The sequence below is a fragment of the Pleurodeles waltl genome, chromosome 11, assembly GCF_031143425.1.
Source record: "Pleurodeles waltl isolate 20211129_DDA chromosome 11, aPleWal1.hap1.20221129, whole genome shotgun sequence".
NCBI classification, from domain to species: Eukaryota; Metazoa; Chordata; class Amphibia; order Caudata; family Salamandridae; genus Pleurodeles; species Pleurodeles waltl.
Genome location: NC_090450.1, coordinates 508619929 through 508646645, shown reverse-complemented (window position 1 = coordinate 508646645; position 26717 = coordinate 508619929). Strand labels below are relative to the sequence as shown.

The 26717-nt window shown below is 41.7% G+C and overlaps 1 protein-coding gene across 2 annotated transcripts in view; it reads right to left on the bottom strand.

Annotated features, from left to right (window-relative positions):
* Nucleotides 1-26717, bottom strand: part of PLOD2 (procollagen-lysine,2-oxoglutarate 5-dioxygenase 2) — a 353254-nt gene that overhangs the window by 27852 nt on the left and 298685 nt on the right. Inside the window, exons 13-15 of one of the 2 annotated variants that reach the window (XM_069213902.1) lie at nucleotides 24130-24271; nucleotides 15102-15164; nucleotides 11877-11990 (exon numbers count right to left, since the gene is read on the bottom strand). In XM_069213902.1, the coding sequence (XP_069070003.1) occupies nucleotides 11877-11990; nucleotides 15102-15164; nucleotides 24130-24271 (319 nt within the window). The remainder of the gene's footprint in view (nucleotides 1-11876; nucleotides 11991-15101; nucleotides 15165-24129; nucleotides 24272-26717) is intronic. The other variant, XM_069213901.1, reaches the window with a different exon arrangement.

Sequence of the window (26717 nt, the reverse complement as noted above, 5' to 3'; positions counted from 1 at the left end):
ATACAAATACTGCATGTACCAGGTACCTACAGACCAAGTGCATTGCTGGAGCCACAAGGAAAAGAAAGCAAACATTAGAGGTTTTGGAGACCATTGCCTCTAAAAGGTAAGCCAAAATATTGTGTGTGAGACTTTAGGGTTATGGCCTGATTTAGAGTTTGGCACATGAGGTTACTCCATCACAAATGTGAAGGATATCCCGTCTGCTGTATTACAATTCCATTTTATCCTCTAGAAATCGTAGTACGGCGGATGGGATATCTGTCCCCCAAACTCTAAATCAGGCCCTTAGACTGCAGGGCAAACGCAGGTCTACATACAGATTCAATAGATGTAAAAGTCACTTAAAGCTATACTGAAAACATTTTTCTCAGACAGTTCCTATGAGGGACAAAGCAGGGGAGAATTTTTACAAATGAGTAATAATACGAGGGCTGTCCCTGCATTTACAGAACAGTTCAACTGGTGCTTTAGAAGTCCTGGCAGTTAACACCTGAGAGCATCTCCACTGTTCCCTGAGCGAGCTTAAATCAAAACAGCCAAGTCCCGAGCCATTGAGGGTGGGCCACTTGTGTGGTACCACCTCAAGAGGTGGGATCGTACTTAACTCTCTTGCCTCCCAGAAGCACTGGACTGCAGCGCAGGCCCAGGGCAGCGGTTGCAAGGGATGGACAGTACACAGCTGTGGTTGGCCTGTAGCATACAGTAGGACTCTGAGCGGCACAGGGCAGGGGACAGAACTCCGAGTGAGGAAGAGAGTCTAGGACTCTGGACTGGACCATGCAGAACACAAGAGTAGGTGACATTTCATAGTGAACACATGGGTCAGGAGGCTCTCGGCTGCAGTGTGTACTAAAGATAGTGATGCTGAATGAGTAATCAACTTACAAGCATGGCGAATCCCATTCAGGTGAGCACAAGCAGATGTGGAAGGTAAACTCCACCACACGGAAGTTGTCAGTATTTTTGCCGAACTCTGCACTGCAAGTGGCACATGGAGTGGCAGAACTCTGCCTACATTGCCGGCGGAGCATAGTTTGCCATCCATCCCTAATGAGATCTTCAAACTTTTATAGAGAATTTAATAAAAGGGCAACAAAAAAAGAAAGCACTAATCAAACAAAACGTTAGGCATGTTTGCAAAAGAAAACTATGTAGAAAACTATGTAAATGGTTTCTATGCTTAATAAATGTTTATGTAAGACATTTTATTGTACTTTTTCTTTTAGACTATTACTTTACAAAAAAAGGCAAACACAGATACATATGTGGATTAGTGCAGTGATTCAATTGTTCAGTCGTCCATGGGAGAAAAGTTCTCTCATTAAAACAGCTCATAGTGAAAGTGGCATTGATTTACTTACCATGTTTGCAATCATAAACTCAAAATTTCATGGTTTGTAAATGCAAAGGTGTTATGTGCAATGTATTAACTGGAAAGAAGCTTTTCTGACTCATAAAATGAGGTTTTGTTGGCCAGTCCAAACTGCAAATAGCAACAGGTGTGAAAGTAACATCCCCTCCTGATTGGGAGTCGCAATGTCATGTATCAATGGTTTATGACTTCAATTACAGTCATAAACTATTATTCGGTTCCAGACACATCAAAAGAGGTAGTAACTGATTTGCAAAGGGGAAGACACCCATTGTGAATTGCATTAGGATGCCTCTGTGAGAACGGGTAGTGGATCAAGGGACTACCGCCAACTCCCAAATGGGAAACATTTAATGTCTAACTTTATTTAGGTAATACAGGCCACAAAAACCTTTCCTGTTTGGTAATGCAGATATATGGAGGTCAGTCTGCTATTTCCTGAAGGCCACCATCCCTGTGTTTGTAGCCAATTACAGGATGTCACATGCAGCAACTGCCTAATTATTGTTCATGCAACCAACTGTGACTAGAGATTTTGTCACTTTATTTAGTACATAAACTGCATCACAAAATGATAGCCTGGTGACAAAAAGTTGGTGTACAATTTGCAGTCACTTTTTGTGACCTGTTTCTTAGTACATTGGTCTCTAAGTTACTAGCAGTCTTGCTGTTTACACTGCTTGTGATAGGTGAAGTCAGATATGTTGCGGAATTGGAAGTTTAATGCTCATGTTTCATTCTGCACCATTTCCTTCAGTCAAGGAGAGGTTTCTAGCCTAGCACGTATAGGCCAAGCAGACTGGAGGAAAGAACAAGCATTTGTAATGTCACATCTTTTTGGTAGCCAGTATTCAGGAGTCATCCACAGTGTAGCACTGAGACTGCTCACATTGTTGTCAGTGGCGGCCAGTAATTTTAGGAGGGAGCGGGGCGGGCGGGAAGCACATTCATTCATTCACACACGCATGCATATCCATTCACAACACTCATCAACATTCAAACATACACGCATGCACCAAACATTCATTTAAAAAACACACACACTTAACTTCAGCTTAGGTCCCGGGAGGGCTAGGACTGCTGCTTTCCCTCTCTGGCTGACCTTACAGAGTGGGGTGGGGTAGTGAGAAGTCTGACCCCACCCTACTCTGTGACGAGGTGTTACCGATTTACACTCGCCCTGGGTGCTTCAGGGCTTAAACCTCAAGTGCCCAGGTTGGAGTCAATCAGTGATGCTTCCCCTCATCACCAAGGGGAACGGCCTCGAGGCACCTTTGCTGAGCTGAGGAGGTCACGCCCATAGGAGCTGTGACCTCTTCATCCCAGCAAAGTTCAGCTCAGGCAGCCAGAAGCCTGTGCAAATTGCGCATGTCTCGCTCTTGGCTGCCTGATCTAAACATGAAGAGTGTCTGTCAGGCTGACCTTTGCTCAGCCTGACAGCCACTCTTCATGAGGGGTGAAAAGGTGGGGGGCGTGGCCCCTCTGCCCTAAAGGACGGGCTGTGGCTGACTGTTCTTCATCAGCCTTCCCGTGTAATTTTAAAATCATTGATTACATTTTTCAGGCCATTGTGGTAGAACATTAGATCCACTTCATTTCACAATGACAAAATGAGTACTTGCCATGCAGAAAATAACAATATGTTTCTGGTGTCTCAACAACACACTGATTTCTTGTGTGGAAATACAAGTAAGAAATGTGGAATGGGCTTTCTGTCCAAGCTAAGCAACAATTTCAAAATTGATGATATAGTTTTGACTGCAATCATCTGTTGTGTATGGACTGTGTGTAAATTAAGTAAAATTAAATAGACAAAGATATCTGGCTGGCTCGGAATGCTTAAGCAACAACAGCAGTCAAATGTGTCCATCAAGTACTTTATTGGAAACTCTCTATGTCCATAATAAAAGCACAAAACATCACGGGCAGCACTTCATGGGTATCGGGGCTCTGCCTCCTTAATATCTCTCACTTTTCTTTTTTCTAAATTTGCAAAGCCTCTGATTTACAAGAACTAATGCCAAAAAGGCTGGCCACCTCTCTCCATAAAATGCTTACGTTGAGGGCAGAAATATATCACTCACTTCCTTGTTCTTATAATGTGCTCAGTGCACAACATGCAGGCTGCCTAGACTGCCATCAATTCACATTTGCTGGGCTGACCCTCAAAGGCCCAAGGTCTGTGAGGTAATCAGTCCAACAAAGCAATAGTATCTAGCACTGTACTTCACATCCAGGTTGCCATGGAGGTAAAGATAATTCTGGTGCTGCAGGCTGAAACCCTGAAGTTCTAGGGTTACACGTCAGTCAGGGTCTTCAGGGTCAGCTGCTTCACCCGTTTACAATTCGTTACAGGGTGGATTAGGGTCAGCAAACCTTGCTAACTCCACCATCCTCTTGGCAAGTTGTGAAAGGATGGACTCGATGCAAGGGCAGGGTGGATACTGGAAGCTTTGATCTAAAATGTGCATAGTGCATCAACACATGTTTTGCAGGCATCAGATCTCCACTTTCTGCTTCAAGAGGGGCTCAGCTTTCCAAAGTCCAAACACACTAAGGGGGAATTGTTTGTTGATCTTGATCCAGTTACATTCATGCTATGCTGCTATGGACACATGCTCAGAAAGACCGAGCCAAGCCAAGTAAAATAGCCTTAGTGAATTTAGCGTTACTGTAAAATAGTGTCTCTGGTCTGCAGTGTCTGTGATTTCCTTACGCTATCTGAATATGTGTATGCACCTGTGTGCGTAGTATTCACCACTTTTTTTTGCAGAGCTGTGCCATACACCATTGCCTTCTGTCATGGTTCCTTCCACCTTTTATTTCAAACTGAAGTACACTGTGCTTAAGGGTTCAAGAACAATGCTGGTCCCTGGTGTAGGGTTGCCATTCCCAACTAGAAGCACCTGCTCAGGCTCTTCTGGCCTTAAATAAGTTAATTGAAATCAAATCTGAATGTTCATGATGTGATAAATATCCCACAAGAACACAGCCAATGCTATGTATATTCAATAAAAAAAACAAAGGTTAAACCGGAGTTATAGCTAGGAAAACTTTATTTATTCTTTCTATACAAACCAAAAGTAAACTACAAAAACAATAGAAATTCTTTAAACTTATAACTTACACACCACCTTCATATTACCATAACTTTATTTGTTATTTTTAAACAAACCAAACTTAATGTAGTGTGGCTACTGCATTCACTACAATGTGTATGGAGGTACACGAGTTGTAATAGTTGAATGTGGTGAGTAAATTCTAAATTAATTACAATTTCCAATATTTGTGTATTTTGAGTTTGGTTTGTATGTAAAGAATGAATAAAGCTATAATAATTTGAAGGTGGTGCATGAATTATATGTTTAAGGTAGAACTATAGCTTTACATTTTCTAATGCTTGTGTGGTTTAATTTTGGTTTGTATACAAAGAATAAATAAAGTTTTCCTAACTATACCTACTGTTTAACCATTGTTTTTTTCATTCTTGTTTTTTTAATAAATACGTGGTTTAAATCATAGAGTACAATGTTCAGTGGAGTGTCACTAAGTGGAGTATTGCATAGTAGAACGGATGAGAGTTTCGTACAGTGTAGTGTCGTATATTGAAGTAGAATGGAACAGAGTGGAGTGAAATAGAGTGGAGTGGCATAGCGTACAGTGGAGAAAAGTGTGATAGGGTGATGGCCATATACACAAACACACACAGCATACAGTGGATTGACATTAGGTAAAAGGGTATAAATCTGAAAGAATAGAATGGTGAGTGTAGAGCTTTAAATGAAACCTTCCCTTTATTTTCTTCCCCAACTCCCTTTTTACAGCTTCCAGACTATGTTTAAAAGTGCTGCAGTAGGCTTGGCACAGAGCATATTCAAGCTCTTAATGATTGAATGATGTGTACACTTTGCAATTGAATGTTTAAGTTGTCTGCCCTGGATATGGAGGACTATGTATAATGCTGTTTCTTTTTACAGCTTACATCCTCTGATTCCTTGATACCGCAGAAGGCCGTCTTCCACTGCACTCCTAAAACCCCACATGAACCTTTGAACTTGACGTATTTTCGCTTGATTCCCCTCCATTCGTTTTATAGAGGGACCTTCTTCTTACCTTTCATCCTCGGCATGCCTTCTATTTCTGAGTATGGCCTCATCTCAGTCTCATGCCTGTCTGCCTTAACCCTCCTTTTTGTAACTTTACAATTGGCTGATTCCTCATATCACAACCTCTCCTCTTTAAATCTCTATCACTGTAATCTAACATTACCTAATTTCCACCAGCCTATCTATCACACCAACCATTCACCTGAAACCACTTAGTCCCCAATAACTATCACACCTACATTGTATTCATATAGTCTATTCATTAAGTAACTGGAGTAAATGCATACAATTGTTTCCTTGAGAGCACATGACTAATCACAATAACTCAATAACCACTAGATTAACAACTAACTTTGGGTTCTGGAATAGCATGCTACTCACAGTAAAGTGCTTCAGTGCCTCATTGGAGTAATAAGCACTATATAAATACAATTAAAATTACAATAAAGTGGAGTTGTATGTTGTACAGTAAGGTGGCATGGAGTGCAGCAGAGTGGGGAGTAGCATAGAGTTGAGTAAACGCATCAATTCTAGTGGTGCCTTCTACAGTACAGTGGAGTGGTGTGCCATAGAGTGCTGAAAGACATTGTGGAATGAGGTTGTACAGAGTAGTGGTGGGGCATAGAGTGGAATACAGTGTGGTATAGTGGCATAGAGTATAGTAGAGTTTTGTAGAGTGGAGTTGCATAGAGTGTACCACAGTGTGGTAGCCTGAAGTGGTGTAGAGTGGAGTGTCATAAGAGTGGGGAACAGTGTTGTGCAGTGCAGTAGAGTGGAGTGGGGTCTAGTGGAGTAGCATGCTATTGGGTGAAGTAGCGTGTTGTAAAGTAGAGTGGTGTGGAGAAGAGTAGAGTAGACTGGCATAGCATACAGTGGAGTAAAATGTTGTAGAAATGAACAGTGTGTTGTAAAGTGGGGTTGACTGGTGTGTTGTAGAGTGTTGGAAAGAGGCGTAGAGTGGAGGGTGTAGAGTGGAGTAGAGTAGAGTGTCACAGAGTGGATCACAGTGTTGTACAGTGGAGTGGCATGAAGTAGAGTAGACTGTGGTACAGTATGGTAGAGTGGAGTGGCATAGACTGCCATTCGGTTGAATTCCAAAGAGTAATGTACAGAGGAGCGGTGTACAGTGCAGTAGTGGAGTGGAGTAGAGTAGAGTACTTTCTTAAGGAGTAAACTATAGCAGAGTTGGGGAGAGGCATAGATGGAGTTGCACAGAGTGGAGTAGAGTGTTGTATATTGGCATAGAGTAAAGTAGAGTGCTGTAGACATGCATTGACAGGAGCACCATGTTGTATAGTGGAGTGTTATAGATTGGAATATTATGCGGTAGAGTGGAGGAATGTGCACTGATGTTGAGTGTAGTGCAGTGTCATTTAGCAGAGGACAGTGGAGTGTCATGGAGTGGAGCTGGGTAGAGTGGAGTGGCATGGCGTACACTGGAATAGCGTAGAGTGGAGTGGCGTAGAGTGCAGTGGTGTAGTGTGGAGTGGCGTACAGTGAAGTGGCATACAGTGGAATAACAAACAGTGTTATGGCAGCGAGTGGATGGGCATAGAGTCTAATAGCGTACAGTGGAGTGGGATAGAGTGCAGTTGCATACAATAGAATAGCCCGTAGTACAGTGGTGTAGAGTGGAGTGGAGTAAAGTAGAGTGGCATACATTGGACTTGGGTAGACTTGAGTGTTGAAGAGTGGAGTGGCATACACAGGAATGGCAAAAAGTGGAGTCGAGTAGAGTGCATTAGCATACAATGGAATAGTGTAGAGTGGTTTGTTGTAGAGTGGAGTGTGCTGAAGGGGAGTTGCATACAGACTCATGGAGGAGTACCAGTCTGTAACATAAAGATATAGATATTTGTAGCCAGCTATAATTCCTATCTTTTGAATAACATCTTCAGCCAATAGTAGCTTTTGAGTAAGCTGCAAATGGCTTTTCGGGACATGTATTTGCGCTTTTAACATCGTAAGTGTTAGCTCAAATGTCCCAGTATGTAAGTAATATTGGCTAAACACTGAGGACCGGCTAAAACTTTTAAGAATAACTTTAAGCTGTTAGACAACTTTGTTGAACTGTGCATAGCTCAAATGAGTTGTTTTAGCCTATATTTCAGCCCGAAGGCAAGTAAGTAACAAAATCCACTTCAAACAGATCAAGTAGTTCAAAACATCATTTGGAGACACATTCAATCCTAAACCAATCACTAGTTGAACAAGCAACTGTTAATAAATAATATATCAATTAGCAATCAATCATTTAAAGAGTACTTGTGACAATGGAAAATAGAATGCAATTCAAGCACAAATGGACGAGTACAAACTACTTGATTTGCAGATGCTGCACCAGATACTTAATGTTTGGTATTAGCTGAGGGACTGAGAGATAAAACTACTTTTCAAATATGGGGGTGTTAGACCTGACAGCCGTAGAGTAGTCATCTCCCAAACATTTTGCCTTTTACCTCCTGTTTTTGCTGTATTGTTTTGTTGCCCTTAGAAATCTGAGCACTTTACCACTGCTGACAGTGCTAAAGTGCATGTGGTTCTCCTCATTAGCATGGTAGCATTGGTGTATCCACAATTGGCACATTTAATTTACATGTACGTCCCTTTGAAAGTTGTATACCATATACACAGGTCCTGTAAATTAAATGCTACTGGTAGGCCTCCAGTACTGGTTGTGACACCCACAGAAGTAGCTTTTCAAACCTGTCTCAGACCTGTCACTACAGTGCCTTTGTGTGTAGTTCACTGCCACTTTGACTTAGCATTTAAAACCTCTTGCCAAGCCATAAATGCCTCTTTGATTACATGTAAGTCACCCCTAGGGTAGGTCTTAGGTTGCCCATAGGGCAGGGTGTCATGTACGTAAAAGGCAGGACATGCACATTTACATTTTACATGTCCTGGTAGTGAAAAATTCCCAAAGTCATTTTTCACTACTGTCAGGCCTACTTCTCTCATAGGTCAGCATTGGGAATTCCTTAATATGCTTTTAAGCTGTAATTCCTGATCAGAAAGGAGAAGCTAAATCATGCTATAAGTCATTGGAATGATAGTGTTGAATCCTCTTTACTGGTAAAGTCATATTTAACGTTACTATTTTAGAAATGCCACTTTTTGAAAGTTTCCATTTCTCTGTTTTGACTGCTCTGTGGGCCTTGCAGCCTGTCTCTAACACGCGTCTGGGCTAGGTGACAGCTACAATTTTTGCATTCCCTCTAGACAGCCACAAACACAGGAAGGGTGGGTGTGACAAAGGACTTATCTGCAATCATCTGCGTTCTGATGGGCCTTCCTGAGTTGGAAGGGTGGAGGGAAGCTAACACTTATACTTCAATATTGAGGTGCCTGTCCCCAAACAAAGAGCTGATTACCCTCTGCTGGTACTCTGGAAGCAGGGCTAGTAAGACAAGATCTCTGTGCAGGTTCAAGGGGCTACTTTGAAGTCACCTCCACTTCAAAGGCTCACCTGAGTATAAGTACTGGGTCTCAGCCCATACCAAAGCAGTACACTTCTGGACTTGGGAAGACCTCTGGTGAAGTAAAGACTGCTGTGCTGTAAGGATTGCCACTTTGCCTGGACTGACTGTTCCAAGGAACTGCTTCTGTGCTTTGTTGAGCTGACCTGTTGCCTGCTGATCTCTGCCCTGCTGATGATAAGGACTGGACCCATCCTGCTGTTCTTCTGCAGTCTTGGGGGCATCAAAGACTGCCTGCGATTCTCCTGGTGCTGCTGGACTCTACCATCTGTGAGTTCTACCCTTGCCTGAGGTGCCCCAGCCACTCCTGGGCCTAGAAGTGGGTTCTGCAGCTGATTTCTGCAATAACTAATGCATCGCCTCAAGTGCCTGAGAACATCTGCTACATTGCTCCTTTGACACGGAGGCTGTTTGGTAACAGTGTATTCGCAGCCTGTGCGGCCCAATGATGGCACTCTGCACAGCTCAACTATGACATATTGCCTGTATTTCAGCAGAGCCAGACGAAAATGGTGTGATACGACTGTTTGGAAAATATCACCGCATCGTGCCCTCAGTGTCGACACTTTGCTCTATCAAAGGTGCTTTTTCAGTGGACCATGTGTGGGTTCCACAGCTGGCCTACCCTCCATAGTGATTGGCCTGAACTTTGAATATGCACCAGTCCCTCGTGACCTCAAGTAACCTTTTGTACGCTAGTGACTTCAAAGCACTATTTGTAGATTAATGTTTAAAAATCCATATCTCAATGTCTACTGATTGGATTGTTGTCATTTTGGTCTTGTTTTGCTCAGATAAATATTTTCTATTCTCTGTGTGGAGTCTTTATGTGGTATTTTTATTGCATTGCTGTGTGTGTGTGTTGCAGAAATACTTTACACATTGCCTCCTCATTTAAGCCTAACTACTCTGTGCCAAGCTACCACAGGGTGAGCACAGGTTAACTTAAAGTGTGTATCTGGCTTACTTTGACTAGGATTGTGGTCCCTACTTGGACAGCGAGTATACTTCTGCCAACTAGAGACCCAATATCTAACAGAAGGGTGGGTGAAATCGTTTTTTATTCGGCTAATTTGCTGTGAAGGCAGCCTGCCTGAGTATGTTTTTCTTTTTTAGACCTATTGTTGTCAGTAACTTTGTGTTTTATATACTTTATGTACAATTACAAGGCATTATTCCTATTTGCTACTTTAAGCAATGTTATATTTATACATGTTCAGTTACTTTGTATAAAATGTTTATATTCTGGGAAGGGATGAAGGGTACTGACTCACAATAATACCTTTAAGGTGCACCTGTTATAGTGTGCCTCAGATCTACAGTACACTTTTAGTGTAGCATACACAAAATCAACTACGTTAAATAATTGAGGGGTAATCATTATGTGTGTGTAAATTAGTAAAAAGCTTTTCCAAGTGCACTGATGCAAGAGAGGAGTGTATGAAGAAAACACTCTGGGCCTGATTTTGATATTTACTGACAAGCTACTCTGTCACAGCGGTGACAGATATTCCAGCTGCCAATATCTAAACCCCATTATAATCTATGGGATTTAGATATTGGTTGACAGGATATCTTTCACCGTTGTGACACACTAACTTGTCCACCAAAATCTAAATCAGACCCTCTATCTAGTATAGGACTACAGAACTAACTTTAAACCCATTTTAAGCAAACTCTTTATCAAAATATGATGTAAAATGCACCTTTTTGCCCTTTATTTTACAAAATATGTTTGAGAGAGACCCCCCAGATCCCCTCTGGAGCAGTCATAACCGGTCGCTTTGCTCCCCTGATTAAACTCAATATGATTTGTAATCTCCACCACTTTCAAATTTCACCAACTACCACTGCACAACAACCAAAACTGACATAGATACAGGCAGAAATTCATTTATCTTTTCAATATTTTTAGGGAATGGGAGGGGTGTGTTCCTAGGATCCAGTTAAGAGATTTCTTGGTCATAGCATGTATGGGTATTTCATCAATTGTTCACTCAATAGCCTATAAATACCAAAATTACAAATCAATTAAAAAAAATACAAAGATTTTTTGACTGAATTGAATTTACAATTGACTGGAGACAAGAAGGGAGGAGGAAGGATGGATTCACCCTTTGGTTCACAAAGTTTGATTAAACTAACAGCAGGACTGAAAGTCTAGAACCTGTTGGCAAAAGCTTTAGAGAGCACAGACGATGTCTTAAAGAATATGGAACACTAAAAATGAAACTACTGACACGATCTCCCTGGACATCTGCATAAAAGGGCACTCAGTTTACTCTGTTTTTCCAATTTAAAAAAGCAACAGCCACATGAGCAGACTTAACGTCCACAATTCAAAGAAAATACAGAGATTTTCATGCTATGCTCAGATGCTAGTAAGAATTTTATGCAGTCCATATACCAAAGGAATGCCCTAATCAAGTTATATTAGTATACAGACAATTATAAATGGTGAAACAATTAAACAATAAATGAACACATTAAATAACAATTTTACCATGTTTGGAGGAGTTTCCATCCAGCAAGGACAAGTGTTTCCATGATTGTCATTGAAGGACTAATGCAGTAATGCACTTATATTTGAAAAAGTGACTGCGTGAAATTAAGTGAGTGGGGTATTCTAAAAGAGATTTAAATCGCAGTCCATTCTGTTCTGCCTGTCCTGCTTGCAGCATTCAGGTGTGCATACATACTGATGCTACAGCTAGTCACCAATCGTAAATCTAGCATCACAAATATAAAATGCAGATGACAAAATATTGCAATTAAAGTCAAACGTCCTTTAACTCTCGAAGGAACAATGTCCAAGCGTGCAAAACATTTTGTACACTTTATTAGAAGGAATCTGTGTGAAATTAAGTTCATTAATATTCATATTATTATTTTTTTAAAGTATTTGAGACAACATACCACTGGATTTTCAAAAATCTGCCAGAGGTCATTGTTGAAGTGCGTGGTGTTGTAGTTTGCAGTTGAAATAAGTCTCCCATATTCATGTTGGTTTGAAATATACATGAAAACACCCTAGACAAAGACATTCATATTAGCATTTCACACTGCATAAGAATTTACTAATAACATTTATAGACTCAAGCTGGGGTGTTTTGTTCAATTCGACTTCCAACTCTTACATTCCAAGTAAGAATAAAGAGAATATGATCTGCCTTAACAAATTATTCAGCCTTATTTAAATACATGTCAAATACATTCAACCATAGCTCATTAACTTCAAATTAAATGCAATTATTAAATAAACACAAGGTGGGGTATTTGTCATTTCTACAACCAATACTGTAATGCACAAAATGTTGTTCTGTTCATTATTTTTGCAACTGTTTGTGTGGTTCTGAAAAAAAGCTCATTTAATAGAAAGGTCTATTCCTACAAAAGAAAACATTCTATGAAGAGGCGTTCTGTAAAAGGAAGCCCTAAATTCTAAAAAGAGACAGACAGAAAGGAGTGTACTTTCGTTGAATTTGTTAGATCTGATTTTCAGAATACTCGCTGAGATAAAAAAAAAAATGTCTCTCCCTGAAATGAAATATCCAGCCGGCTGTAATATTCAGTGGAAAAAGAAATGTAAGTTGTTCGCTCCACAGCATGAAGTATGATCTCACTCAGACACTCTCTCATACATTGTGGAAATTGAAAAAATATCACCTACAAAGAAAGGTTAACCAAATGAAGAAATTAGTAGAAGAAAAACGTTTTTAGAAGAACGTGTTTTGAAACGTAACCATTGTTTTCAGAGCAGTTGTAATAGTACAACACAGGAAACCAGGGGTGCTTTCTCCATCTTTATAGATGGGCACACACAAAATTACATTATGTTACTTGAGTTGAAGCATAAAAGATTGCAGATGTTAATGGTATTTGCTTTTGAATTTTGAAACATCACACACTTCATCACTTTCTCTATATGATTATGTGTGAGCTTACCTTTGTAAGTATTTATGTGCAGGTGTTTGATTCAGTGTCTATGAAAGTGACTGACTGCCTGAATGCATTGTCAAACACTCTTAGGTATTTGCCAACTTCAGGCACCATTCATCACATCAATCTAACTCCCAAAGGGAAGCGACCCAGCAATAGCAATAGCGTTTTAATGTCTGTCTGGATGGAGTGTGATTCTGCATCTGTCTAAATTCTTGAGCTTGAGTTCAACCCTTTTAAATCTTGAACTGGTATGGCTTCTGCTCCTCTGATAGAGACAAGGAATCTGGATTGGGAAAATAAAGCGCGGTTGCTGGACGTAGCTGTACGTCTTGAAATGTCTCAGGCATTGCTTGCAAGAATCGAGGCTTCTCGTTGCATATGCACTTTTGGGTGATTCAGTAGAGCAGAAAGTGAATTCTCTTGCTTGGAGAAATTCAATAATCATTTTTTGCACTTCATACCACTTTCTTCTGTTTCTAATCACTGTGAAGGGGTTCCAATCGCTACACGTATGTTGTTGCATCCATCTTCCACAGACTGCTTTGTATGTGTGTGCTGTGCATTTTGATTAGGTTTAATAGCTGGTGGGCGGCCCTGTTATCAACCACATCTATTTTTCATGACACAAGATCGACATATTTACCAAGATTTCCTTAGAAATATGCAATGACTCTTCGATCCTTGTAAGAGGTCGTATGATGTCACTGATTATGCTGTGATCAGAATTAAAATAAAATTGTAGTGTCACATCTGCTAAAGTTGACGTTTGTGTCTTTTCTTAGATGTATATTTGTGTGTCAGTTAGTGTGCGTGTTTTTGAATAAGGGAATGTCAGAAATTAATTGCATGACAGAATTTATGGAAATATATTTACATAATATATGACAGAGTTGCCTATAAAAGTGACGTTCTAGCATCTTACCAAATCGCTGAGAAACCCTTCAACCTTAATAGAAACATAAAAGTAAACATGCAACACTCCTCAAAAATACTGAGACACACCGATGCACAAATATAGACAATGAAAAACAAAACCACAGAACAGACAGACACACACAAATACGGGTACACAGACACACAAACGCACAATCACACACAGGCACAAAATTGAATATGCATAGTCAAATACAGACATGAACACGTGCACACATACGCATACATAGACGCAATAGATGCAATGAACCAATGAAAAGACACACAAGCAGATTCAATCAAACACAAATAATAAAGAATAAATGGAGAAATGCAGAGCAAACCACATATTTTCTCTAAACAGGTGCATGGGCCACAAACAACATATGTAAACACAAATTACTTCACAACGTGCCCACACAAACTCAGAACTACACGTGTACCACTATCAGTTTTAGGTATACATACATACTGACATACAAAAATGCACACACATATAGACACAAGCACATACACACACGCACACACAGACATCGACACACAGGGAAGCTCACAAATGCAGTTGCAGCAATAAAGACGCACCAAAACGTACAAACACAGAAATAAAACACACACATAAAAAACGCACAGCATTGACGAAGGCATGTTTCAAATAAATGTCAGGTACTAACCTAGAAATCTGCAACCTATCATGCTCACACTCAAATAAAGATAGTTAGAATGTCACCACTTTTTAGAAGTGCTCATTATTTTTTTTAGATAATTTTAATTACAGCTCTGAAAAAAAGAGTTCCGCTGCTAATTAGCGTTTTGGGCTGCAACCGCGGACTCTCAGCAAAACCTGAGACATCCGCCAGCAGAGAAGTAAAGTAGGGCTTCAGCTGCCTGGCTAAACCTGTTCAAAGTAATAATTGCAACTATTTATTTAACTTTCCAATTACTGTATCTGAACAGACCCCACTCCACGTGTCGTTGTTCCGATTACAACTGGATATTAACTAAGCCAGCAAAACAAGAAAAACTGCCTCTAATATTCCTCAACACAGCAGGACCTTTTTTATGAACCATAATGCTCTTTTTAACGGGACAGCCATATGTTGTAAATGTCTCGGTTAAAACCAATGGCCCAGAATTCCTTTATAAATGCAGGTTCAAAATATCTAGAACAATTTAAGTGATTGTATGTAAAAGTAATAACATTGTTAAAGTAGGCAAAGTCACAGTTTACCAAAGTCGAAAATACATGTAATATTTTATAGCCAACAAGTAAAAATAATTGAAATAAACCTTTGGGGGTCTGAGCATATGGAATGTTTCCGGAGTGGGGGAGTCTTTTTCCCTTTGAAAACTCTAAAATGAAGGAGAAGCATCAAGTAAGTTGACTTGTAAATTCTCTTTAATTCCAGCTATTTTACTGTAGCAGTGTGGCGTGTCGCAGCCTTGCATCCAAAGCAGACTTTCTGATTGTAGCCCATTTAGCCAACATGCAGCGAGAAGCAACGCCCATGATACACATGACCAATGTGACATCATTCTATCCTTAGCAACCAGCTGCGATGTGCAAGGCCACACATGTCCCCTCCTTGCGATCAGCTGCAATGCAAAAGGCAACACACATCCCTTCCTTGCCATCAGCTGTAAGGCGAAAGGCCACGCATGTTAGACAGGAAGGAAAAAGGGGCGAAAACAAGAGTTAGAAAGGGAAGCATTTCAGGGGATAACATGTGGTGTGACGAGGATCTCAAAATGGACACGATGCATGCGCAGGCTGCAGTATCAGATGAGGAAAAAGCTGAAAAGAAAATGTTTGATCAGCTGCCATATAAAGATTTGCAGACCAAAAAATCATGCCATGTTAAGTGGACGGGTGAGTAACACGACAACGTTCTTCAGTGTTCCTGTAAGCAACATTCCAGTGCAATCATGTCTATACATACCAAAAGTATTGCATATGTAACATAGTCCATTTGTGTTCTCACAGTGCCAACATGGTGCTACATCCCTGCACACGTGTTTTTTAGAGTATTTACATTTCCCTTAAGATGCTCGTTAATTTCCAATAATTGAGAGCAGTATTTGACATGTAAGAAGGAATACCACTATTTAAAACGTTAGACTAAACCATGCATAGCTGCTTTATACCAAAGTGCACAGCTCATGGTCCCAGATTTGATTATAGTGCAAATTTACTTCCCGAGTTGAGGAAGGGAAGCCATTGCAAGGAGACAATATATATGTGTATATAAAAACAGAGACAATTCAGATCAACACAATCTGTCTGTTTTAAAACCATGTCAATATGAATAGAAGTGACAGACAGTGGCTTTCCCCTCTGCCATGTTCTCACTGTCAGTTCTTTGGTCAATACAACAAATAACTGTTTATTACAAGTTCAACAAAGTACAACTTCGACAACCTGCATCAAATATGATTAATGCACAGACCATTAATAAATCAAATACAATGGCAGCAGTCAACTCTTTCCATTGAGATGCAAAACGTTGGAGAACAGGCTGAACTTCACAAAGAGATTCCTCGACTGCTCCACCAATATGTCAGACTTCCAGCCCGCATTTTATCAATCTGTACAAAAAATGAGGATGTAAAATTCCCCCAGGTCAGCAGCTAGGACTAAGAATGAATGTTGACTGTCAGCCAAAGGAGGTTGAGTGTGGACACAGAAAAAAAAACACCTGCAGTAAAAGTCGGTTCCAAAGGTTCCCCGAAGCTTGCCCGGGAATTGTGCAAGAGGAAGAATGAGCTATTATTCACAAAGCTGTTAGTGTAGGTATTTTTTGGGATAAAGTTTGCTCCAGTCTGACAAAGCATCCCATCTGATGCAGAGTCAGGCTTGTTATATAATGAAAATCACAGCTGTTGAGAAGATTATGCCAGGAGAACATTGCAACATGACAACAGGATTGGGATGTGATGGCAAAGCCTCAGAATGCCAGCTGGTATCAGAGAAGGGAAACCACATTTGTGTTTACTGTAATCCGAGTCATTTCGAGTGACAAGCCCTCACCACTCTAATGTAGACCAGCACTGTTGTCGCTTTATTAGGATGTTGATCTGTAGAGAGAAAAATAGTGTTTGCTGAATGCAGGCTCACCCACATACATATGATGGGACCCCACTAGTTTTCCATATGTATTTGACTCAAAGCCTCTTCTGTCTTGGTAAGGAAGAGTAGATTTGTTTTCGGTGTTGGTATCCTGGTTAAACTAATGGTAGCAGAGAGCCAACGGGCCACTCAAATATAAGTTTAATTGAGGAAAATGTATGAAACAAAAAAGTTGCTTTTGCTATGTGGTGTCACTGGGTAAGAAACATGCTTTAATTAGGATGCACTTGAATAGTCACTAGACAGAACTGCCTTCAGTCTATGTATTGCTGCAGCCAAGGCAAATATATCAAGACGTAAGCTACAGGAAGGACATTAAAAGTATGTACAGCATTTTGCAGGATCTGTCTTGTTTTGATAACAAGTTTATTCTAGCCCAACATTTTGAAGACAAGTAAGAAGTAGATAAAGAATGACAATCTACAGTGTAAGGATTGTATCAGGCACTGCCAGGAGTAGTGTTGAGAAAATCTACAATAAGCTGTAATAGGACATTGAAAAATGAGGAGACTTACTGCTGATTCAAGCACCATCATAGGCAAAAGAGCAGTGAATGAAATGCCCTTCGTTTATGACACAATGCTTTCTTTTGAGTATGAAAAGTCAGATATGTTTAAAGTTAACACTTTGAAATAATAAATAAAGGAGATCCATATTTTATAAAATGTTGACAGGGATGTACATCCTAGGTGATGGCCAGGTATGTGCTGTGATAGAGCTTTGTTTTAACAGAACTGGATATTGGATTTATGTCTCCTCCTATACTGGTATAAAAAGTGAACACATGACGAAATGCATTGTATTTAAAGACCGCTAGGAATACTTTGGTGGCTTATTGTTAAACATATCTAGCTCAAGTATCATGGGCGGAACATTAACTCAGCTACAATAAGTCCAGCATGCTGCGCTTGGAATATATACAACATATTCATAGGGTAGGGTCCATTATATCCTTCAATTATGTTTTCTAAACCAAGCCTAAGACGTTCTTAACTAAGCCTCCACCTCCAATCATCAGATTTGAAAGTGATTCTAACAAAATAACCACTCAAGTTCAGTAGGTGGCCAGTGTCATGAATATCCTTATAGATTCCTGATCACAGTTTGTTATGTTGTCCTTACAATACACTAAGTAGCAAACACTTTATTAAATGCTGCTGGAAGAAATGAGGAGCTGGTGTGGTTTGTGCTTTATTCTTCTTCTAAATGTCTAAAATCATAATTCACTATTTCTTAAAAGTTCACTTGGAAAATGACAGGAACATCAAACATGTTTGTGTGGGTAAATGAGCATGAGAATTAGCATTGTATTGCCAAATTGTGGTTGACAAATATGTTTTGAAAACCTCCATTAGGAATACCAATGGGCTACGACATGTCCTTTATATTTTTATGTTTGAAAAGTGACAGGTACATGAGCTGGATAATTAGTGGTTTTTGAACCTACAAGTAGGATTTCAGAGGATGTCTGTCTGTTTCGGTGTATGTCTTTTCTAAATTAGGAGAGCTAAACATTACTATTGAATTGAAATCTCCAGACCATTGAGAATTAATAAAAAGTGAAGTAGAACGTAAGAGATGGGATAAAGTTCTAAAACTGAGATAATTTCTATAATGCTAGAGAGTTCCATGAAGAGCATTTGCATGCCTCATGTCTTCTTTTTAAACTTTTGCAGGGGTTGAAACCAAACATATCATATAATAGAAGAGTGATATGAAAACTCCACCCCTGACACTATAGGACATGTCATGGGTCTGGGGTGCCACCACTAAGCTAGAACTGCTGGTGTATTACTGGCATGGTTTTGCTCTTTTTGAAAGCATCAATTTTATGCAATCACGTTGTCACAGTTCTTGGCCTCTTTGTATCTTCTCCAGTTTGGAGCTCCTCAGCGTGCAATTTGCTCCTCGAAGTTTTAGAATCTATTTTTAAATGTTTGCTGTCATCGCCTTCTCCCGTGGCTTCAACTTCTAAGTGCATGCCACAAACACACATAATCTCTTGAAACGTGACCTGTTTTGAAGTCTGCATATTATGTCAGCAAAGCTGCATGGATAACAAATGCTTGAAATTTACTTCAACATTCAAAATCAACCTTATAACGGTCGGTGGCAGAGACTGCATCTGAATGGGTGCATTTTGGAACAAGGAGATAAATTCTTGCTCTAACTCAAAGCCTTTTGTCTGAGACTTGAGTTTTAAATTTGAGGAAGAACTCTCATTTGTTGGAAAATATAAACTAAGTTCTGGCTTGCTGCATCTTGCTGCTAAATTCTAGGCACAATACCTCCAGATGCAACTGCGTAAAACATTGGCTTTGATTGGGTCCCAACTCCATTATGGGAACGACTTGAAACTCAATTATGGGAACGCTTTGTAGTTAGAGGATCTAACCTATATAATTTACATCAGGTGTGTCCAACAAACTTCTAGGAGAGGAGTATCCTAGCCATATTTTCAAATTAACTGATAATAAAGTTACATTTATATTTTATGAATGCACATTTCGTTTATGGGAACATCTTGAAAGAATGGTATGCATCCTCCCCAGTTGGGCCTTCCTTAAAAACCCCTATTTTACACTCAATCAATCAATCAAAAGATTTATAAAGCGCGCTATGTACCCGCTAGGGTTTCGAGGCGCTGGGGGTGGGGGGGGGGGAGTGCTGCTATCGTTCAAAGAGCCATGTCTTGAGGAGTCTCCTGAAGGTGAGGAGGTCCTGGGTCTGGCGTAGTGAGGTGGGGAGAGAGTTCCAGGTCTTGGCGGCGAGGTAGGAGAAGGATCTGCCGCCAGAGGTCTTGCGCTGGATTCGGGGGACGATGGCAAGGGCAAGGTTGGCAGAGCGTAGTTGACGTGAGGGAGTGTAGAAGTTGAATCTGGAGTTCAGGTAGGTGGGTCCGGTGTTGTGCAGTGCCTTGTGTGCGTGGGTGAGGAGTTTAAAGGTGATCCTCTTGTCCACGGGGAGCCAGTGGAGGTTCTTCAGGTGGGGGGAGATGTGGCACCGGCGAGATACGTCGAGGATCAGGCGGGCGGATGCGTTCTGGATGCGTTGAAGTCATTTGATGTCTTTCGTTGGGATGCCTGTGTAGAGTGCGTTGCCGTAGTCGAGTTTGCTACTGACGAGGGCTTGGGTCACCGTCTTTCTAGTTCCTATTGGAATCCACTTGAAGATCCTGCGGAGCATGCGGAGGGTGTTGAAACAGGAAGAGGAGACAGCGTTGACCTGTTTGGACATGGTGAGAGCGGAGTCGAGGATGAAGCCTAGGTTTCGTGAGTGGCTGGCTGGGGTGGGTGGGGGTCCGAGGGCGGTGGGCCACCAAGAGTCGTTCCAGGCCGAGGGGGTGCGCCCGAGGATGAGGAATTCCGTCTTGTCGGAGTTGAGTTTCAGGCGGCTGTTGCTCATCCACTCGGCAATGGATTTCAGTCCCTCGTGGAGGTTGGTTTTGGCGGTGAGAGGATCTTTGGTCAGGGAGAGGACGAGCTGGGTGTCGTCGGCGTAGGAGATGATGCTGAGGTTGTGTTGGTGGGCCAGTTGTGCGAGGGGGGCCATGTAGACGTTGAACAACGTTGGGCTGAAGTGAGGAGCCCTGGGGGACGCCGCAGATGAGGTTGGTGGCGTTGGAGCGGAAGGGAGAGAGTCGGACTCTCTGAGTTCTGTCGGAGAGGAAGGATGAGATCCAATTGAGGGCTTTGCCTTGGATGCCGGCTTCGTGGAGGCGGTTTAGTAGGGTGCGGTGGCAGACTGGATCGAAAGCGCCTGATAGGTCTAAGAGGATCAGGGCTGAGGTTTCGCCGTTGTCCATTTGTTGTCTGATGTCATCTGTGGCGGCGAGGAGTGCAGTCTCAGTGCTGTGGTTTCGTCTGAAACCAGATTGAGAGGGGTCTAGGATGGAGTTGTCTTCTAGGAAGTGGGCAAGTTGTGCGTTGACGATCTTCTCGATGACTTTCGCTGGGAAAGGGAGGAGGGAGATCAGTCGGACGTTTTTGAGATCGTTAAGGTCAGCCTTCGGTTTCTTGAGGAGGGGTTGGATTTCTGCGTGCTTCCAGCTGTCCGGGAAGGTAGCGGTGTGGAAGGAGAGGTTGATGATCTTGCGGAGTTTGGGGGCGATGGTGGTGTCGGCTTTGTTGAATACGTGATGTGGGCAGGGGTCAGCGGGAGATCCTGAGTGAATGGAGTTCATGGTCTTTCGGGTTTCGGCGTCGTCTACTTGAGTCCAGGTGGTGATGCGGTAGGCGTGGGAGGAGTTGTTGGGGGTGGGGTCCGGCAGAGGTGAGGTGTTGAAGCTGTCGTGGATGGCTGCGATTTTCTGGTAGAAGAAGGTGGAGAGATCGTCGCAGAGTTCCTGGGAGGGAGGGACGTCGTTGACGTTGGCGTTGGGGTTGGAAAGTTCCTTCACGATGCAGAAGAGTTCTTTGCAGTCGTGAGCGTTGTTGTTGAGGTGTTCTGTGAAGTGGGAGCGTTTGGCGAGTCGGATCAGTTGGTGGTGTTTACGGTTGGCTTCATTGAGGGTGGCAAGGTTGTCGGGTGTCGAGCAGGTCCCAGAGCTTTGTGGCGTGTTTTCGTGCGGAGTGTGTGTTGAGGAGGATGCAGTGCAGGTGGTTGGTGTTGGTTGTTGCTGGCTTCGTTGTTCTGTTGCAGGAGAAGTTGCAGGTGCGGCAGGAAAAAGGTCCTTTGGTGTGCTTCGGGCTGGCCAGGAAGCACTCTGTGGAGGGGCCAGGTTTGAGGGCGAGGAGTTCGCTGGCCGAGTAAAGAAGGTGTGGGGCGCGGGGGGGCGCGAGGACCAGTGGGGGTGGCGCTGGGCGCGGTCCAGGCGCGGACGGGCGCAGACGGGCTTGCCGAAGGGAGGGGGGAGGGAGGAGCAGCTGGGAGGCGGGAGGCGGGAGGGATCGGCGAATAGGGGCGCGAGGGGGGCGGGGCCGCAGGGAGGCAGCGGCAGGGAGAGAACTGCAAGGGGGAGCGCCCAAGAGGAGAAAAACAAGAAAACAAGGCACAAAAAAGTCGGGCACAATTTGAAAAACAGTCACAGAAATACACTAATGGCACAAAATACAATCGGGGTACAGCAATCAGAGGGGCACAACGGGGGCAGAAGCGCAAGGAGGCAAGGCGCTGAAAAATAGGAAAAAGCACTTACAGACGGCGAAAAGCGGCACACGGGTCAAGAGAGGCTTACCAGCGCCTCGAACACGCTAGCAGCAGCGTGGGCGGGGGTCAGGGGCACGAGACCGCTGGGTGGTGCTGCGGAAGTGGGGGGTGAGCTCTAGACCTAAAGCAGGTCAGAGGTCGCTCACTCGCGACGCGCAGCGCCAGCCATTAAGAAGGGAGGGGGGAGGTAGGAGCAGCTGGGAGGCGGGAGGCGGGAGGGAGCGGCGAATGGGGGCGCGAGGGGGGCGGGCCGCAGGGAGGCAGCGGCAGGGAGAGAACTGCAAGGGGGAGTGCCCAAGGGGCGAAAAACAAGAAAACAAGGCACAAAAAAGTCGGGCACAATTTGAAAAACAGTCACAGAAATACACTAATGGCACAAAATACAATCGGGGTACAGCAATCAGAGGGGCACAACGGGGGCAGAAGCGCTAGGAGGCAAGGCGCTGAAAAATAGGAAAAAGCACTTACAGACGGCGAAAAGCGGCACACGGGTCAAGAGAGGCTTACCAGGGCCTCGAACACGCTAGCAGCAGCGTGGGCGGGGGCCAGGGGCACGAGACAGCTGGGTGGTGCTACGGACGTGGGGGGCGAGCTCTAGACCTGTTACTGCCAACGGGTGCTGCAAGGCTGACTACAGAGAATATGAATGTTTCACCATTCACAACCTCAGGAATCATCACTGGGTCTGTAGTGCAAATATTAGTTGATTTTTAGACAGTTTGTCCACAATCTCAGTCACTGTAAGGAATCATAACTTATTTTATAAATGTACTGTTGCAGAATTACATCATTTTTGTACCATCAGTTTCTTGCAGCAAAGTGTATGATTGTCCCACCATCTCACAAGCAACACAAAGAAATAGCTATCTCCTCTTGCCTTTGAATTAAGGAAAGTCCTGCCAATGCCTTGACACAAGGTGACTACTCACCTTTTCTTTCTAAAATATATTTTTCTTTTTATTTCTGACAATTCAGGTTCAACTGCAGTTCTCATTTTAAACATAAGAACATTGCAGGGGCTTAGCTGACAGGGGAGGAAGAAAGATTGCTGAACAGTACTAACAGGACTCTTGTATCCGTTACACATGTACCCGGAACTACTAATTTAAAGGTCAAGTTGCAATCCATTGTAAAAACCAGAGTCAAGCAAACTGTTTTAACTGCACAGTCATGCTGTGGTTCAAATATTGACATCATTGACTATAGTTACGCAAATAAAACAGCATCAACTTGCGAACTACTTCCACAGAAGGAAAAGAGTAAAACGTTGTGCACCTTGTGCAACTCATGGAAAGCGTTGACTGCTGCTGTCATTGGTATCTAAATTACCAGATGTTAATCCTATGTTAATGTTGCATGTACAGTCACTGTAACCTTTCTTTCTTTTGTTAGTTTGGTGTTTTATATTTGCATGTAAGGTCAGAGAGAATATAACTTGACCAATTATGCAGGAAAGGGGTACCCAAAATTAAAATTCCACCAGAGAAAAGGTTCTAAATTTGACATTTTTGTAAAATTTATGAAGTATTGAGCTCTACAAAGTTCAAACGTTTGCCAAATTTTCGTACACCTCATGTGGGGTACATTTCCTGCAAAAATATTTGCAGGTGATTTTTCTGACAAACGTTTATTTTGGAAGGGAATTCGCCAGAAAAACATACCTTTTAGGAAGGCACGCCTGTGCAAAACCTACATTTTAAAGGATTTTTTTTCACACACTTTTAATATCTTTGCCACACTTCCAAGCATTCCAGAAGTTGGCAAATGTTCGCCATTTTAGAAAACCTACAGGCAAAAGGCAGTAACTATAATGGAATTGTACTGACAAATTCAAGAAATGTATTAAAGCAACTGTAATAATAGAAACTCAAATTATGTCAGTACCACTTTGAAATACTTTGACACGCGATGCAATTCAAAAACATTGAAAAGAATTAAAGGGGGCACTATCGAGACATGACATGATGTTTGCCATCACGAATGACACTATTTAGTACTAAAAGAGCAAAATCACTACATAAATCCTTAGATCATGCACCTTACCGTTTCTCTGGCATTTTTACAGAGTGCCATATCTGGATCTAGTCTATCCAGCATAAATTGGTTCCTTTCTTTCATTTCTGATCGGAGAGTCTGGCCTTTTATCAAGTAAACATTGGCCATGTATGGGACATTCCACAGCCCCCTACAAAACAAAAGGAATCAGCAGACATGAAAATATAGCATTTTTTTTTATATACACTGAGAGATGGCAGTGATATCAGTGGCAGCATAAGTGTGAATACAGCTCACTACAGTCATTCACATGACATATTTAATAACACGTTTTACTAAACATTTCGCATATTTCCTCTATCGTCTAATAAATTCTGAAGCCAAGAGGAAGCTGTGCAAAAAGCTCAAAAGCTCAGATTTCAGATGTAATGAATTTGCCTGATTAGAAGGCCTCACTACATATCAAAATGTAGGGAAAAAGTTACTGATCTTAGTCAGGCTTACTATGCAAGCTATGATTTAAACAGTGGTTATAAAAGCAAAGTCCTCCGATTTTCATGTGTGCTATGCATTTTGATAATGGACAAACATAATTTGGATGTGCAGTGTTTCAGACATTTAAACTTTACATAGCAGGATCAAAGTTTGGAGTAATCAAAGTTACATTTGGATTCCTTCTTTCATCTTCCCTCAGTTCCCCTCCTCATGTTCAACTACTCACTTTCCAAGAGCAGCACGTACTGAAGCAATCCCTGTCTTTTCTATACAGACTGATAAGCAAAAATTACTACTGATTAAAATTGCACAAAAAAGGGCCTTCTATGTATTATCATTTAACAAATGTGGCAGAGATAAGGGCAAGAAAGCTACGGGTGAATGGCTTTAATACTTCAAGGTTGTAGTTCCAAATTGTACTGACATCAGTAATCTACAGATCTTTTGACAGGTTTTAAGGCTAAGGATAATATGTACTGCCAGATTAATCACTATTTTAATAATTTGAGGCCAACCAGATCAGAACTGTCGTGTTCACTTAGAGAAGGGTGACATAAGTACCTTAGCAAGGTCTATGCAAGTCACTAGAAATGTACCTACAAAAACAACACAATTATAGATTTTAGAAATGATGCCAAAAGTTGTTGAGGCACACATTGTAATATTTGGAAATTTGAATGTAGCGAACCTGAGGCAAGAGGCACATGGGGTAATGGTGGTAGGAGTAGTGTTATAGCCAGGCCTACGCAGCTAAGTAGTAAGTAAACGGCATATTTCTGTACTGCCGTACACCACCAAGCAACATTTACAAAGAGAATATAATTAATTAATCACACCAAATTCCTGGAGCATGCTATTCTGGAAATTTCTGTAGACAAAGAACATGTAAACTAGTGAGGAGTAGGTGATTTTAATGAAACAGAAAACAAAGATTATCATAACGACTTCCAAAACATAAAATACTGTTGTACATGATTTTTATGTTCAGTGAAAAAAACTGAACCACATTAAGGCATTAATACCACTCACATCGGGACTGGACGGAGGCTGAATTTAAAATGGAGAAACATTCGAAGTTAATAATAGAACAATGCAACATAATACATTTTCCATAAAATGATATAGATTATATTTTCAATTTTCAACTGTCTTTGTACATATGATTACCATGTTATATAGATGCATAGCTAATTAAGTAATAGAAACAACGATCTGATTGATTATCTGCCTCACAATGGCTGATGTTTGTTCCAAAGCAAACAATCAAGGAATTTCAGAGCTTGGAAAAAGTCATGACCATTGGCCAGTATGGACAGTTGGTTTCACCTTATTGACTGCAGCCTGCATGTGAAAAGAGGAAATGTGTTAATGGAGTTTTAAACAAGGGTAGGCTGCTCAGTTCTTTGAATTTGAAGGGCCTTTGTGTCTTCTCAAAATTCTGCATGTTCACCAGTACTATGTGCAGCAATAAAAACCTGGGAGTCATACATGTCCATCCCCTCAGGATCCCATAATTTATTGACATTGCACAAATGTACCGTATTGTCAGGTTTAGTTATTGCAGACAACTGAGTCCCTAGAGGAAATGTATCATGGACTATGTGGGCTTGCTCCGTAGTCTCTGGCACTGCAATGTTTTGCTTCCTTTCTGTAAGGATATAGGTGTAACACTTCTATGGCACAGCCCCATCCTTCAATTGCTGGACCTTCTTTCTCCTTTAATGTGGATTATTTCAAGAATTTGAGAGAAGTGCAGAAATGGTTCTCCTCTTGACATCCATCACAGGAAAATCTTGAGGAAAATTCCAAACCACTGGCCCATTATTAATAATATACAACTAAAACTAATTGAGTTTAGGTCTCATCTCAGGTGCCTTTAGGAAGTTGATTAGAATACCTCACATGGAGAAATCATCCTTGAGCCAATGAAAATAAGAACTATTCAAGACATTTCTAGCTTACCTGGCAAAGTTTTCCCTGAAAGGATTCTTATAGAACACTTATTGCTTCAATTCTGCTTGTCAGGTCTGACAAAGAAGGAAGCTCTAACTTGTTCACAAAGCAGCATATGAGGGTGGTATCTCTGCTGTCTTACTCAATTATATATTTGCTGCATTTGGCATAGTTAGCGGAGCTGCTAC